Below are 17,167 nucleotides of genomic sequence, written 5' to 3'. Positions count from 1 at the left end.
TTAGCATGCAGCTGGAGAATGCCACACTATGGTGTTCAATTTTTCCATCAACTACCTTTTCCTGAAATACCTCACAACCTATTCCTTTGTCCGAACTCTACGATGCTAAACAGAAAGGGAGATTCATATCTGGGTAGTACAACATCTTACTATTGCACAATTTATCTTGTATACCCTGGAATTCCGTTTCACATTCCTCGGTCAACCTCCAAGCTGCATTTTTCTTCAACAATTTGCATAAATTCGGAATATTCATTCCTCCCTGCCCCAAGAATTTTCTGTACAAACCGCACAAGCCCAAGTGTGACTTCAGTTGTTTCCTACTTTTGGGTCTGTTACAGCCACCAATGGCCTTTAATTTTTCGGAACTAGGTAAAATTCCTTCCGAAGTAAGGATATTCCACAGGAATTGAATTTTTGCCCAAACAAACACACATTTTGCGAGCTTTAAAGTCATTCCACCTCGTCTCAGAGGCATGCGTACCTCCTCCAAAACTCGACAATGCTCATTCCACGTTTCTGTAGCGATCAATATACCATCTATGTATATCACGAGTTTACTCATTAGACCCTCCCCCAGGACATTACTCAATGCTCTTACAAAAACTGCCATAGAAATTGTAAGTCCGAATGGTACTACCCTAAACCAGTACCTTCACCCTTCAAAAAGGAAAGACGTGTACCTTCTGCTTTCCTCTGCCAACAGGATCTGCCAAATCCTGAGGTCAGATAAACACTGGACATTAAATTGTGTAAAATTGTTTTTTTCCTGCTGAAAGTCTCGTCTGCAGAAAGAAAGAAATGGCAGATGGTGCTTCCACACCGGTCCCATCAGTCATTGGGAGCGTAAATTCGACAAGAGCCATGCTTCCACACTGGTTGCATCAGTAATTTGGAGGGTAGATTCGATAAGAGCCAATCATAATGCTTGATTCATTCACAATACATTCTTTTGTGCTTGGAACATACGAGAGCGCCCTCTGGGGGCAGAACTGTGTACAAGGTCAGTTGGAGTGCGGACCTCGTGGCGAAAACACTGGATGGTGGTGCTGTCTCTGATTATTTAAATAAAGACTGGTGCATGATTTCGACAGTTGACAATTAGCAAGCATGTTTGCAGAGTCTTTTAGATTTATTATTATTTTGACAATTTACGAGTTGTTTGGCTCTCTGGACGTAAATGTATTGCATTATTTACGAGTGGTTTGCAAGTCTGTAGGCTGTGCAATGCGTTATTTTGACAGCTTATAATTAGCAAATGTGTTTGTAGAGCATTATACATGAGTTATTTAGGAGTAGTTTGCAGGTGTGTATGCTGTGTGACATGTCAGAGCGTGGGTTCTGTATCACTGTGATAAATATACTCCATCCCTAAATAAATTGTTCAAAAATAAATAAAGTACACTCCTTCCTGTCTCCAGCAGCCCAGTGCAAACTGAGACCTTTTCCCACCAATCCCTAGGAAGAGGTGGCGGTCGGGTGGCTTAGGTTAGTCCAAATGCCCTTTCTTTCCCAGCATTTTCTTATGTTATTAGAGATAGCCCAATTGACCTTTCTTTACCACCAAAATTCAAACTTGACGCCAGTTCCTAGGAAGAGGTGGTGGTTGGATGACTTAGATTAGTGGAGGTAGACCAAGTGTCCTTTTCTCCCACCATTTTGTTAGGTGTGTTGCATTGTCCTGTTGCAATTTGAACTTCCCGCCATTTTCTGGGGGAGGGGAGGTTAGGTTAGTGGAGGTAGCCCAATTGACCTTCTTCCCGCCAAAATTCAAACTTCCTTCCAAAATTCAAACTTCCCACCAAAATCCGCCATCTTTAATGACGTCATGCGCTATTGTCAAATCTACACGCCGCAATCTTGGATGAAGTCCCCGCCACCATCTTAGATACATCTGGCAACAATGCAGAGTGGCTCAGAACGAACTTTGCGCGATACTACTAAGTATCCAGACCCTAGACAACGAAACCCACTCAAATCTTTTAATATTTCAACTTTGAATCTGAGGGTACGTAGTTGAGGGCCACAACACCACATTTCATTTTTGCTATTTGAATGTCTGCAGTTGGAGGTTTCTCATCTGGGGTTTTAATAGACTATGTTCATTTAAGTCACGGACATTACGTGGCCGAAAATTGCACCGAAATCATCAATGAATACGCCTACGTAAATAAACTGGCGATACAGGTCTGCTCGCAACTGGTGGTGTGCGACCGTTGCCAACAGGTCAAATACTGCATGACCACACAACAGGGAGAAATGCAAAGCATTATAGCTACTAAAGTGGTCACGTTAGTGGCTGCGGACAATTTTGGCCCACTACCGACAGGACTTGGCGACATGAAGTACATCTTTGCTGTGGTGGACGTGTCCTCTAAGTTCATTAAACTGTTTCCAATACGGAAAGTGAATACTAAAAAGATGGTTCAAATGGCTCTGAGCACTATGGGACTTAACTTCTAAGGTCATCAGTCCCCTAGAACTTAGAACTACTTAAACCTAACTGACCTAAGGACATCACACACATCCATGCCCGAGGCAGGATTCGAACCTGCGACCGTAGGGGTCGCGCGGTTCCAGACTGTAGCGCCTAGAACCGCTCGGCCATCACGGTCGGCGAATACTAAAACTCTGATCGCCAAACTGGAGAAGGATTTCTTCAAGAATATTGTATAACCAGTAAGGCTGTTGCCTGACAATAGATCACAGTATACTTCGAACAATTGGAACACATTCATGAACGATCAGGGTGTGCAACATATCTCTATATCCGTCTACCATCCAGTGAGCAACCCGTGTGAACGGTATATGTGGGAAGTAGGACGTTTATGTAGGAAGTATGCCAGCAATCGTCATTCCAAGTGGGTGGAGTATGTGAGAGCGTTTGAGGATGTACTCAACAGCATAAAAAGCAAGGCTGCGGGGTACTCACCTTTGGAAGTCATGACCGGGGTGAAACCAAAGTTCCTACTCACAGAAACGGTAAAATTCCCGCCGAAAAAAGGTGAATTGGCTGCTGAAAGAGAGAAGGCAGTAACGGCCCGCATGAGGAAGTTAGCCGCTGAAAGGAAAAGGCGATACAAACCGATGAAGTACAGAGTGAGGGACAAAGTGCTTGTACACACCAAAGAGCATTCCAGCGAAGCGGAGGGGGAGATTAAGAAATTATTTGTGTTATACTATGAACCATTTGTTGTGGCAGAGTGACCTCACCCAAATGCATACCATTTAATATACCCTGTCTCAGGAAAACCTTTGGGTTTAAGAAACGTGACCGAGTTGAGGCTGTATACAGAGAAAGGGGAGAAATGAAAAGCTGTTCTAATTTGTAATTAGTGGTATTAGTTTTGGAGGGATGATTTTATTTTTATTTGGGGATTCGTTACTAATTTGTTAGTTTATTGTGCCACTGTACGTGTGCAAAAGGGGGACGTTTGGGCACTGAGGGTGAGTGGAGGTCAGTGACCTTGTGGATTTAAGTAAAATATGTATTGATTTATGCTTTATGTAAGAGTGGGGCAAAAAATTTAGTGGTCAATTTGAAGCGTATTAAAATTGTAATTGTATGTGCACGCAATTTTTTGTGCGTGGAGGTAGGAAGGATTGATTAAAATCAATTAAATAGAACTTATGGGGATATGAACTTACCGTGATTCAGTCGTTTTCCTTGTGACTTTGCTCCTAAACTATCGTTTTCCACTAGAGGGACTCTTTACCGAGGGTCCTGGTAGGTTTTGGGAAATGGTTTGTTGAGGGGTTTCTACTTTTGGGTTTCATTGTAGACAGATTTGTCACGATAAACGGAGGAGCTCGGTATTCAGAGGCAGACTCGATTTTTGCGGGGCACTTGGTCAAAAGACTGATGTGAGTTGATCAGTACTTCATGCCAAAAATCCGTGTGAGCATGTGTAGTGCGACGGAAAAAATTAGTGCATGAAGGAGCCTTAGCGCTGAGTGAATGGCACAAGAAGTGCTTACAAAATCGCACATAAGTAAAAGTGCATTTAAAAATTTTATTTCTTGTCCAAAAAATTATTTATGCACAACTGAAATGCAGGCATTTGCTTAATATGCTGTATCGTTCATAATTTCTGTTAGTTTAAGTTTATTTCGAAATTCATGCTTGTTTATCCATAATTGAAATGCAGGCATTTATTTAATATGCTGTTTTGTTCATAATTTGTGTTAGTTTAAGATATTTCGAAATTCATGCTGTTCCCATACCACTACAAAAAAAATTGTAAACACTATTGGCCTCGCATTTTAATCGTTCAATTCTGTTCTTTGTAATTTGTTTTAAATGTACTTGTATGAACTGAAGGGTGCTACTTCTGAACATTCTGGCAAGCCAGAATGTTAATAAGTGGAGGTGTGTGAGGTAGCGGGCGAGTTGTGGCGCCCTGAAAAAGAAGTTCGGAGTTGGCGTGACCGTGTTGGAGCCTCTCGGCGCGCCGCGGCTCGTCGGCGGCCGCGTGGTGCTAAACGTTAGCCGGGTCCCAGGGGCCTTATACTGTATCGTTCATACCGATCAGTGTAGTAGGTTAGTCTCGGTAGTGACATCATTTTCGGTCCTTTATCCAAATAACCTATTCAGTAAGCTTCTGAGACCTGTTACCGAACGATCCACCCACCGATTTTACGACAATTGTACCGAGAGGTTTTGGATTTCGGTGTGGCCCAGACGATCGGTGAGCTATGGTTTGTATACACCTATAATTTGTTATTTTAAACGTATTTAGCGGTTTTAGCTTTGGATGTAGTGCTTGTGTTACTAAAGAATCACCAGAGGACGCATACACTTGGAAAGTGACATCATAATAGACTATTTTCCTTTGTTAGAAACATAGTTAGATTATGTTGTTACTGTGAATGAATACATCCAAAAAACGTCGGTCAATATTCTCTCAAAATACGTGTTATTTTTATGCAAATAAGAGTTTGAAGATCATTAAATATTAAGACATCGGCTCTGCTTACGAATAGTACATGAGTGTGAACTGACGTTACTAGTGACTTTGTGTACTTTTCCCACAAATGGTTTAGTTAGTAATTATCGAAACGTGTCTACAACTTTCAAGAAACAATGGAAAGCATTTATGTGAAGCCTCATATTGGAAACCTTCCAAACTATCACGCATTTATGACTTACGCAACACCGTTTGGCAACGAAGTCAGCCTACGTTCCTCTACTCTAATAGTACGAGAATTGAGCCCTATGTTTCTGTTATTTGGCTTGAGTATCTCTGCTTAGCAACGTAAACAGAGATCGCAGTTTGGTTCGCATTGCGAAATAATTTTGAAAATATAGTTGTATTACAGACAGTTGTACTTTGAGCGGTGTCCATTATCGTTCATAGCATTTCGACAAGTAATTAAACAAAAGTTTCGTTTGACTGGGACCAGAATAGTGGCTTTTGCGGCCGTCCTGAGCGGACGCGCTGTGGCGCTTCTGTTTGGATTTTACGACTTCATATACCGGTACAGTCTCTGGGTAACAGTGTTGGGTAAAATTGTGATTGTGGTGATGCAGCATTTTAGTTTCCTTTGTAGGCGACTTGCCTACAACAAATAATTGCATAGCCGTCCGGTATAATATGTTAACGAAAAAAATATTTATCCGCAAAAACTCACAATGAGAAGAAACTAAAAAAAACAACACAGAAGTGACAAAAGCTAGGAGACTCTATAGTCTTACGGAAAAGATAAAAAACAACACATGACCAGAAAAAAAATTCTCGCGCCCTTTTGATATCACTTTGCACCAGACATGAAAAATATCACTGCCACACAGCCCCCCTTAAAGTGCGGAGCCCCAGGGATATCTTGATACTTGAATTTTATTCGACGTCCAGCTCTGGTGTGCGTCGGGTGTCTCGGGGGCGGTGACGTTGTTGTTTGTGACGGTGATTCACCTGTCTCAGACAATGTACTGAGCGGTGTTTCGGTATGCTCTGCGTCCATCATGTGTTGATGCACAGGCGTGGTATCAGAGGTCGGAGAGGGTAAAACCCATGCTGGCTTGGCATGTTCAATCGATACCTTCGTCGGAACACCATTGTACGCTTATTTCTTCTCAGCACCTGAAATGGGCCCGTGTATGGTGGTTGTAAAGGCGATTTTACTGAGTCTGTTCGCAACATTACGTGAGAGCAATCGTATAAGTCTTTGTGTACAAACACCTTACGGTTGCCATGGCGAGAAGGTGGCGGTCAACGTATATTTGTGCAGTGACGTTTTAGCTGCTGCACCCAGTGTGTGAGGCCCTCTGATCCAGGTAGTGAGGTTGGTACTAAATAATCTGCAGGAATCCGTAGCGGCTCGCCGTAAACCATCTCGGCAACTAATGCACCAATATCGGGTGAGCTGTCCGCAGGCCTAACAACACTAATGGTAATGCTTCCGTCCATCTCTCTTGATGACACATCAATGCTGCTTTGAGTGTTCTGTACCATCGTTCGACCATACCATTACTGGCAGGGTGATAGGTAGTCGTGTGGTGGCGTTGGAAACCGCACATATTGGATAGCTCGAGGAACAACGTAGATTCGAACTGACGTCCCTGGTCAGTTGTGACATGAAGGGGGGGCATCCAAAACGGGCAACCCACGTACACAGAAACGTCTTCGCAGTAGTTTCGGCTGAAATATCGACTATTGGAGTTGCTTCTGCCCATCTTGTGCACCTATCTATGGCCGTAAACAAATATCTGTAACCCTCTGACTATGGGAGATGTCCAACCAGGTCCACGTGAACGTGTGCGAATCTAGCAGAGGTACCTTGAAAATCTCCAATATCAGCACGCACATGTCGTCCTACTTTACTCTGTTGACAAGGAATGCAGGAACATACCCCAAGGCGCGCGTCTCTTTTCATAGAAGGCCACACATAGCGGTCCGTCAGCAGCTTGATTGTAGCGTTGGCTCCTGGGTGCGATAGTGTGTGGATACTGTCGAATGCCTTCTTGCGCAATATTTCTGAAATGAATGGTCTTGGTCTGCCTTGAGAAAAGTCGCACCACAGCTTCCGCTTGGAGCTAGGCACCAGAATTTGCTCGAACTTCAGACCTGTAGTCGGGTCGTTTAACGGCTGTCGTAGCTCTGCATCCTTGGTCTGTTCCCCTGCAAGTTTATCATAGTCTATAATTTCTGAAATCCCGCAAATACGTGAAAAATAGTCAGACACTAAATTTTCTGCGCCTCTTAAATGGCGTATATCTGTCGTGAACTGACTTATGAACTTAATATAAAGGAACTGTCTTGGTGAGCACTTATCACTGGTGTTTTTAAAAGCCGATGTTATGGGTTTGTGGTCTGTAAACACAGTCAATGGTCTAGCCTCTATTTGTGGGCGGAAGTATCGAATTGCTTCGTAGATCGCGAACAATTCTCTGTCATACGCGCTCCACTTCTGTTGTGCAGTCTGTAACTTTTTAGAGAAAAACCGTAGTGGTTGCCATTGCCTTTCTACACGCTGGTGCAGCGCCGCCCCTATTGCTGACTGGCTCCCGTCTACAACAATAGCTAGCTGTGCGTAGTGAACTGGGTGAGCGAGCAACACTGCTTTGCTGAGGCTTGCTTGTAGATCATTAAATGCTTTGTCCATTACTTGTGTCCACTTAATTATTCGTCGACCTTTGGCGTCGCGTCCCTTCAGTGCATCAGTGAGTGGTGCTTGCACCGTAGCCGTTGCTGGCAGATGACGTCTATAAAAATTTATTACTCCCATGTATCGTCGTAACTCTTGGTTGTTTGTCGGTTTCGGAAGGCCCTGTATCGCCGCGATCTTCTCTTGCAGAGGCAATATACCTTCTGATGACACAGTATGGCCGAGGAAAGTGACTTGGTTCTTGTGCATGGCTCACTTATTTTCGTTTAAAACGACTCCGTAGTCAGATAGCCGCTTGCTAAGTTGACACAGATGCTGTTCATGTGTTTGACTATCCGGAGAGAAAACCAAGATGTCATCAAGATAAGCAAAGCAAAACTTCGTCGATAAAACGCTGCCAAGTCTGTGCTGCGTTCTTAAGGCCAAAAGGCATAAATAAAAACTCGAATAATCCAAATGGTGTAATCACTGCTGTCTTCTGAACATCTCTTGGAGCCACCAGTATCTGATTGCATGCTTTCTTGCAATCGAGGACGCTAAAAATGTTCGCGCCGGCCAAAGCTCATGTGAAGTCCTGTATATTAGGTACTGGGTATCTATCTGGAATGGTTCTTGAGTTTAAAGCTCGGTAATCCCCACACGGTCTCCATGATCCATCTTTCTTACGTACTGAGTGCAGGGGTGAAGACCACGGACTGTCTGACCGGCGAATGATTCCCGACTGTAAGATTTCCTCGAATATCGCCTTTTTTATGTCAATCTCTCTGGTGCTATTCTACGTGCTCGTCGTGAAACTGGTTGTCCTGGCGTGGTACGAATATAGTGAACCGTACTATGTTTAACTTCTTTTGTCTGTCTGTCAGAACATCTCCGATTCTTCTCTTCGTCGTGTAGCTCTTCGGCTACAGAGTTGCCAGTCGCCTGTAGCTTCTCACAAGTTGTATGCCCTTTAGTGCTTGATATTGCACTGTTGTCTGTCAGATTTAACAAACGTTTTCCTTGTAAGTCGACCGCCAATTCGGAATGCGCCAGAAAATCAGCGCCCAAAATAGGTTCTGATATACCAGCTATCACAAAAGACCAGGTAAACTGTTTGGAAAAACCCACATCAATCTTGCACACTTTAAGATTACCGAGTTATTCACTGCCTTCAAACGTGGCTGTATGCCTTTTTCGTTGTGTGGCGCAAGGCTGACAGGAAGCGAACTAATGTCTGACCCGGTATCCATCAAAAACCTTGTACCCGTAAGTACGTCTGATACATACAACCTTTTCGAAGCAGGAGGCATATGTATTGACGATTGCTGTCGCTGACATGAAAACACTGTTTCTGTACATACCTTGGTTGTCTGTCCGCAGCTCGTGATCGTGGGGTAGCGTTCTCGCTTCCCGCGCCCGGGTTCCCGGGTTCGATTCCCGGCGGGGTCAGGGATTTTCTCTGCCTCGTGATGACTGGGTGCTGTGTGATGTCCTTAGGTTAGTTAGGTTTAAGTAGTTCTAAGTTCTAGGGGACTGATGACCATAGATGTTAAGTCCCATAGTGCTCAGAGCCATTTGAACCTTGGTTGTCTGAGTAGGCGCACGGTGATGTACATCTTGTAGCATCTCTCCCAAAACGTTTATGGCACCAACACACCTTACGCTCGTCCTCTTGTTGACTTCGTGTTTCACGCCCAGCCCGGTCTCTCTTGAGCTTAAAGATAACTTCTGGTCGCTGCAGCGTGCGTAGCTGCGTTCGCAAATCCCCTATTGCAGTTTTTAAATCTCTAATTTCGTTTGAACTTTTTGTTGTTTGTCGGGTTGCGACCGCGGCACAGTTTACTGTTATATCGTCAGTTTGGTCTTGCTGGTAATGGTAGTTATCGTACGTGGCATCTGTCGACGTCATTGCGACTGTTGCAGAAGGCTCGTGCATCTCGTAGATTCTGTCTGCAGCGAGCAGCAGCTTGTCAACTGATCTTTCGTCGTATATAGCTAGTGTAGTTCTTACTTGCGTTGGTAGCTGCTGTTGCCATACGTGGAGTAACAGTCTATCCGAGACTGTCGAACTATCTACCAGGCTGCGTAAATGACGCCAGTATTCTGACGGGGTCCTATCTCCCCTTTCTCTTGGTACAGTACTTGTTTGACTCTGATGTTGACTGACTTCACACACCGAGAAATTAATTCTTCTTTCAGTCTACAGTATGCTCCTTCTGTAGGCGGGTTCACTATAATGTCAGATATCAAAGCCGAGGTCTGATGGTCCATATTACTTATCACCAAGGTGAACTTCTCGTGATCAATGACTATTCTTTGTTGTAGAAATACATTTTCTATTACCGTGAACCATGTGTGTGGCTGAGAAGGCATGAATGGGGGCGCTCGTAATTGCAACCGTTGAGTTGGTGAAGCGTTGAAACCAGCGGGTAGTTCCATTGCTGTTACTTGCTGTGGTTGTGCTGCAGTAGTCCCAGTTTCCGATGATGTTGCCTTGCTGGTGTGTGCCATGGTTGTTGAACCAACGTCATTCCTTTGGTCCGGTATATGCTTGAAGTTCATGTCTTTCGAAAAATGCAACTGTAAAGTTTCAATCTCATTCTGAAGCCTATGAATTTCTTCCGTTATCGAACCGTATCTTTTGCCGTCGTCGTTCATTGCTTTTGCAGTTAATGTTCGACGTAGCTAACGAAAGGTTTAAAGTTCCCTAATCGGAGGTCACCAATTATGTAGGCGACTGGCCTACAACAAATAATTGCATAGCCGTCCGATATAATGTGTTAACGAAAAAATATTTATTCGCAAAAACTCACAATGAGAAGAAACTAAAAAAAAACAACAGAGAAGTAACAAAAGCTAGGAGACTCTATAGTCTTACGGAAAAAATAAAAAGCAACAAATGACCAGAAAAAAAAACTCTCGCCCACTTTTGATATCACTTTGCACCAGGCATGAAAAATATCACTGCCACACCTTGTTTTCGCGAGCTGTTAACTGCTGACATGGTAACCATTTTTCCTAGAAAGCTTACCCTAAGATTTGGATTTGACAAAGCAACCTGTAATATTCAGCCAAGTTCACTGGAAATTCATGACTGGATCGTTGACGTTATTGGCATTTCTTCGGATCAGACGCACACTGCTTATTATGACTTGGAGCACTACTGCTTTTTTGTGAAGGTGCTTTCGCCGTTTGTGCTGGAACGGATTTTGCAGAAATTTGAAGGAAAAGCTGAATTCCGCCATCGCGATAATTCGGTGAGTACCATTACCTCCCGGCGGGGTTAGGGATTTTCTCTGCCTCGTGATGACTGGGTGTTGTGTGCTGTCCTTAGGTTAGTTAGGTTTAAGTAGTTCTAAGTTCTAGGGGACTGATGACCATAGAAGTTAAGTCCAATAGTGCTCAGAGCCATTTGAGCCACCATTACCATTTCAAATGCTGATGTTGATTACAAACATGTCAGAGTATTTAATTTGCCCCCTGAGTTAGAAAACTGCTACTTAAAAGACGTATTATCTAAATATGGAGACATCAAACAAATTCGTACTGAACTATGGTCAAGTCAACATAGATTGCAATGCTTTAGTGGTGTTCGTTCTGCCGATATGCATGTCAAACAAAACATTCCATCTAATATTTTGGTTTTTGGCTACAAAGCACACGTTATTTACAACGGACAGACTTTGACTTGTAATATGTAACGAAGGTGGGTATATCCGGCAAAACTGTCCAAAAAAGGCGTTTGTATTGCAGAATAATTTACAACAGCATAAAAGGTTAACACACTGGCTGATCTTGTGACCGAAAATCAGGTGACGAGTGGTGAAGTTTCCAGCATTACAGGAAATGTGGACGACAGGCCACAAAATACTCTTGAAGCGTTTCCACCTTTACTCAGGAAAGACACTGTAGACAATCCGGCTGGAAAAAGTAGTATAGCCACTAACAACGGCAGTAGCATAGATGGAGAAGATATCAACCTGTCGCTGAAAGCTGTAGGTGACATTCAGAAAACAGTACTGGAAACTACTGTTTCAGACAATATTGTCAGCATAGATTCAAACTCTGAGTCAAGTATATCAGTAGACAAATTGAGTACGCCACCATCATCTGAGCAGGTCGAAGTGACATCACAGTCCCGTTCTGTAGCGCTGGATTCGTCAGTAGATGGCAATGCGCTGGTCTTGGTGACGCCACAACCCCGCGCTGCAGTACCGGTACGTCAATCAATGCAGACAGATTCACTCGCGGATGAAACTGAAAACAAACATGACGAGGTAGCCAGTGACTGTCAATAATAGGCGACGTCACAGCAGCCGAAATCCCAAGTCGAAGAATCGGAGTTTTACAGCAATAACAAACAGCAAACGAAAGTGATAATAGAAGTGACCGTGCATTGGAAGAATGTTTGCGGCCGCGCGCCGCCTTTGGCAGACGAGATGGAGGCATACGACTGCCCCTCAGATTCACCGACACCGCCCTCGGTGGAAAACTACTCAGGGGGTGGGCGGAGCAGACATTCGGTGAAGGCCGGTGTCAATGCAAACCGCAAGAAAAGTAAAAAGAAAGGTTCAAATGCAAACCGGGACGGTGGTCTCCCGTCAGATTCTCAGGAAGTATCCGGCACGGAATGGCATGAAATGATAGACTAGCGGTAAAAAGGTCACTCCCCTACGTTACAGTCATATACGATTACTACGTTAAACATTAATAGGATACAGTCGGATGTTAAAATATCTGCTCTGAAACAGTTTCTGTATGAGTCAGCGACGGACATTGCTCTCCTGCAGGAAATGGTATTCCCACAATTAAATTTTTCCAATTACCTTGATTTTTGCAATATTTCCACTGAAACGAGAGTTGGCACGGCCATTTTAGTTATAGAGGGCATCCCCGTACGTAACGTTGATAAATTAGAATCGGGACGAGGTATTGGAATAAATGTAGCAGGAGTTCCTATTGTCAATTTATATGTGCCTTCTGGCAGCATTAATAGAGCTGCAAGAGCCACATTTTTTTAACGAAAGAGTAAATTTATTTACTGAGTAAAAAACCCCTCCAACTTATAATCGGGGGAGATTTTAATCGTGTATTGAGTCGGAAGAATCAAATCCCCAACTTCAATTACTCAACTGACTTGAGACGTCTTGTTGTTGATTTAAAATTAAAAGATGAGTGGGAAATAAAATACCTAACAATAGTGAACTTCAGTCATATTGCCCGCATCTCGTGGTCGTGCGGTAGCGTTCTCGCTTGCCACGCCCGGGTTCCCGGGTTCGATTCCCGGCGGGGTCAGGGATTTTCTCTGCCTCGTGATGGCTGGGTGTTGTGTGATGTCCTTAGGTTAGTTAGGTTTAACTAGTTCTAAGTTCTAGGGGACTGATGACCATAGATGTTAAGTCCCATAGTGCTCAGAGCCATTTGAACCATTTGAGCCACTCATATTGTTGAGAATTCCGGTAGTAGGATTGACAGAATTTATGTATCGGAAAATTTAGCAGATTAAGTACTGAAAACAGAAACTGTTCCCGTTAGTTTTTCCGATCACAATGCGTTGTTGACCTGCGTAAAATTAACACCAGAACCTACCCGAAGAGTAAGAACCCAGTGAAATCTAAATATGTCGTTATTATCAGAAGAAGACTTAAGATGCCCTAACCAGAGCTTGGGAAATGTGTCTCCGTTCACTGAACAACTTTCCAAGTGTGATAGAATGGTGGACCCAACGAGTGAAACCGAAGAAGCTAAGGAAAGTTTTAGTATCTTTTAGTATAGATATGGCCAGAGAAAGGAAACAGACTGTAGAATTCTACTACAGTGTGCTAAGAGACCTCTACGATCAGACAGATGTAATTCCTACAAGATTAAAAGACATCAAGCAAATTAAAGCAAAATTAATAAGTCTGAAACGTAAGGAACTGGAGAGACTTAAAATAAAATCCAAAGCAAAGTCTGTCACTGAAGATGAGACTGCTGCATTGTACCACCTTGTCAGACACGCCAAGAATAGAAGAACAAGTTTCATGAATGAACTTCAAATCGATGATTACCATAATCACCACCCAGAAGGAAATAATCAAAGAGATCTCAGCGTGCTTTGAACGTATGTATGCGTCAGGGGAAACAAACGAAGAAGAATACGATGGGCTCTTTGGTACATCCCTTCCACGAATATCGCGAGATGATGATGAGAACATTCCTTCGGACATCACCAAGGAAGATGTGTTAGAAATCGTGTGCAGCTCCCCCGCTAGGAAATCTACAGGACCTGACGGACTGCCCATTGAATTCGACGAACGATTTTGGTCCCCTAATAGGAGAAAAGTTCACCGAAATTGTCAATGAAATCTTACAGGGAAAGCCGGTGTCTGCAGAGTTCAAACAATGCAAAATCGTGTTGATCCTGAAGAACAGACGTTACAAAAAAATAAACAACATACGGCAGATATAGCTTTTAAATTCGGATTATAAAACTATAGCTCGACTAATTAACAAGCGCTTTACACCGTGCACCGCTGACATCATAAGCCAGCAGCAGACTTGTGCTTTTAGAAGGACGATTTTACAAACTGCGGCTTTGTATCGCGATGTCTTTGCGCTAACGCAGGCAAGTAACATAAAATATGGAGTGCGTTTCATAGACGTCCATAAGGCATTTGATCAAATTAATCACAAATACCTGATAGCGACAATGCGCCGAATTGACTTCCTGCCAAAAACCATCGAGATCATCAAGAACATGGCAATGGGTGTTACTGCACAAATCTCCGTTAACTGTCAAGTGACAAAAAAATGGCTCTGAGCACTATGGGACTTAACATCTATGGTCATCAGTCCCCTAGAACTTAGAACTACTTAAACCTACTACTTAAACAGCACACAACACCCAGTCATCACGAGGCAGAGAAAATCCCTGACCCCGCCGGGAATCGAACCTGGGAACCCGGGCGTGGGAAGCGACAACGCTACCGCACGACCACGAGCTGCGGACAGTCAAGTGATAAAAAAAAATAAAAATAAAAAAGAAATAAAAAGGGGTGTTACCCAAGGATGCCCCTTATCCATGCTCCTGTTCGATCGCTGGAACCTTTCCTGAGACAGCTACAGCACAGGCTGACAGGCATTACCATTCAAGGAAGAAAGACCGGACAATGTAGGCGTAATCATCAGAGACCAAGCAGATGTGACACAACTAGAGATGGTACTTGCAAAATACTGATCCGCATCAGGTGCATGGGTAAATGAACACAAAAAGAAAATTTCTAAATATAAAGCGGCTTGCTAACTTGCGCATTGAGAGGGCGAACCATGTTAATGAACACAAAGCTCTTGGAATAGCACTGACAACTTCCGTTTTAAAAATGATAGCAATAAATTGGCGGGAGGTGGCAAGAAAAATCAAGGGAGCTTTGATTGAAAACTGTCAACGTAGCATAGACCAGTTCCAGAGAATACTGTTTATCAACACGTGTATTTTATCCAAGGCCTACTACATAGCATAGGTTCTCCCCATTCCATCAATGGTGGCGAAGACGATCATGTCCACCTTAGCCTGTATTTTGTGGAAAGGGGAATTGTTTCGAGAGCCGGTGAAGTCAGCAGTTTTGGATCCAAGCAATGGAGGAATGGGACTAACCGACATCAAGTCTAAAGCGATGGCATTGTATGTCAAACTAACATGGAACGTAATGCGTAACGATCCAGGGTGCATTACAGCAAAACTATACATTGTCAGGCCAGAAAGTGTAGAGCCACCGATAAATATACAAAAAATAAGTTTTAAACTAAAACATTTTAGAGCGTATTATCTTGAACTAAGCTATCTCAGTTATTAAACTCCAAAAACGTTACAGCGAAGGCGATTTTAGCTGAAAGATGGAAACATGAAGGAAAAATAACATAGAAACTAAATATACTGGAATAGCATGGAATGTGGTCTGGAAAAACATCAGTAGTGATGCTCTTTCGTCTGACGTGGGAACAGCGTGGTACAAGGTAGTCAATAACATCATCAGCACAAATGAGCGTCTCTTTGCCATCGGTTTAAGTGACACTAACCTCTGCAGAAAATGCAACCTCGTTGATAGTGTGCCTCATCGTTGCACATGTGAAGATCGGATTATCAACTGGAGGTGGACCAGGGAGAAAATTGCTCAAGTAACAAGAACTTCAGCAAACAATGTACCGACAAACATTTTCTTCAGACCAGAAGAAAGTTACTACCCTCAGGCAAAAAATAATGCAGTGATTTGGTTAATGGGCAAATATACAAGTTACATTTTTAATAATATTGGGAGCAATGAACATATTCAATATAAGATGTATATGGAAAATGAATTCGATAAAACACTTAAGTGTCAGAATCACAATAAGAAATATTGTAACACGCTCCGAATTGTCTTCAACAGAATGGATACAGGTTAGGAACTGGATTCCTCGTGGAGAGGGGATGGGTTGTGTTACGTTCCCGACCCTAACCTCACCTGCAAGTCACACATGAAAAATAAATCAGCAGTACAGCAGAATACAAGAATATGACGGCAAACATCTGGTGTCTGTTATAAAGGAAGATCTTGAACTTCCTAAGGATGCATTTAGAAGGCTGGAACTGACATAAATAACAAGGCAGTGAAGGACATTGCGATGTCACTGTTCGGGACTGCTCTTCTGTCCACGTAACCTACCCTGGAAGGAACACACATCAAGGATTTACTGACTGATTAATTTGGGTCTGGGAAATGATGATAAGGAACCTCAGGCTGAAGAAGAAGAAAATGTGCTTGATGAACTGCCACCAGTTGAAGGTGACAGTTGAGGTACCAAATGTGTGCTACTGCTAAAGACTGCATATCATTCCTCATTCTCTAATGCTGTAATTTATGACTGCAATTATCTGTCACCTTATTTATGTCATTTCATTGTAAGTTAGTCACTTTTTTGTTACTATTTTTGTGGAATAAAAAATAAGTGGTTAGCATGCGGGAATGCGATATGAAAGGACATGGGTTCGCACAGGGATGGATGAAAAAAAAAATTTCCTCTTCGTATATGCAACACGTCCTGAGACATTGTTATTCGTGTAAGTTAAGATTTTTCTGCAATATTCGTTATTACTTACATGTAAGAGCGCACTTCCTCAGTAATGATTTCGTGATTTCTGTGTGTTTAAAATACGAAATATGAAATTGCTGTGAGTGAAACAGCCGACAGTGACCTTTATATTTTTTCTTGTCAGAAATAATTCACCATTTTTTCCGAATACGTAGAGATTTCCGAGTATGCGGTTAGACAGGAATTTAAGAGCATAACTTAAATTACTGGGAATGTAACTGGCATCAGTCATCTTCATAATCTTGCTTGTCACAAGTATTTATCTGCGATCGAATCCTCAGCAACAGTAGACAGAGGTGAAAGATCTCCACCGTAATATTGTTAGACAGTAGCATGGTATACGAAACATTTTCATTCATGAGATGCATGTTATAAACTTCGACGAACTGCAGGAGCTCTAGAAATTGCGTTTTTTCAATTTTGTTTTTAAGACCCAAATCAGTGACGTATCATATAGGGAAGTGGGCTACTT

General features: G+C 42.8%; 1 protein-coding gene across 1 annotated transcript in view; it reads right to left on the bottom strand.

The window, feature by feature from the left end:
• LOC124613752 (centrosomal protein of 78 kDa-like) overlaps positions 1–9,493 on the bottom strand; it is a 191,025-nt gene extending 181,532 nt beyond the window's left edge. The window contains exon 1 of the mRNA XM_047142467.1: positions 9,242–9,493. Within this exon, the coding sequence (XP_046998423.1) occupies positions 9,242–9,493 (252 nt within the window). The remainder of the gene's footprint in view (positions 1–9,241) is intronic.
• Between the last annotated feature and the right edge of the window lie 7,674 nt (positions 9,494–17,167).

This window comes from Schistocerca americana, chromosome 4 (genome assembly GCF_021461395.2).
Source record: "Schistocerca americana isolate TAMUIC-IGC-003095 chromosome 4, iqSchAmer2.1, whole genome shotgun sequence".
In the NCBI taxonomy this organism is placed as follows: domain Eukaryota; kingdom Metazoa; phylum Arthropoda; class Insecta; order Orthoptera; family Acrididae; genus Schistocerca; species Schistocerca americana.
Note: the sequence above shows the minus strand (reverse complement) of the source record. Positions and strands in the feature narration are given on the sequence as shown.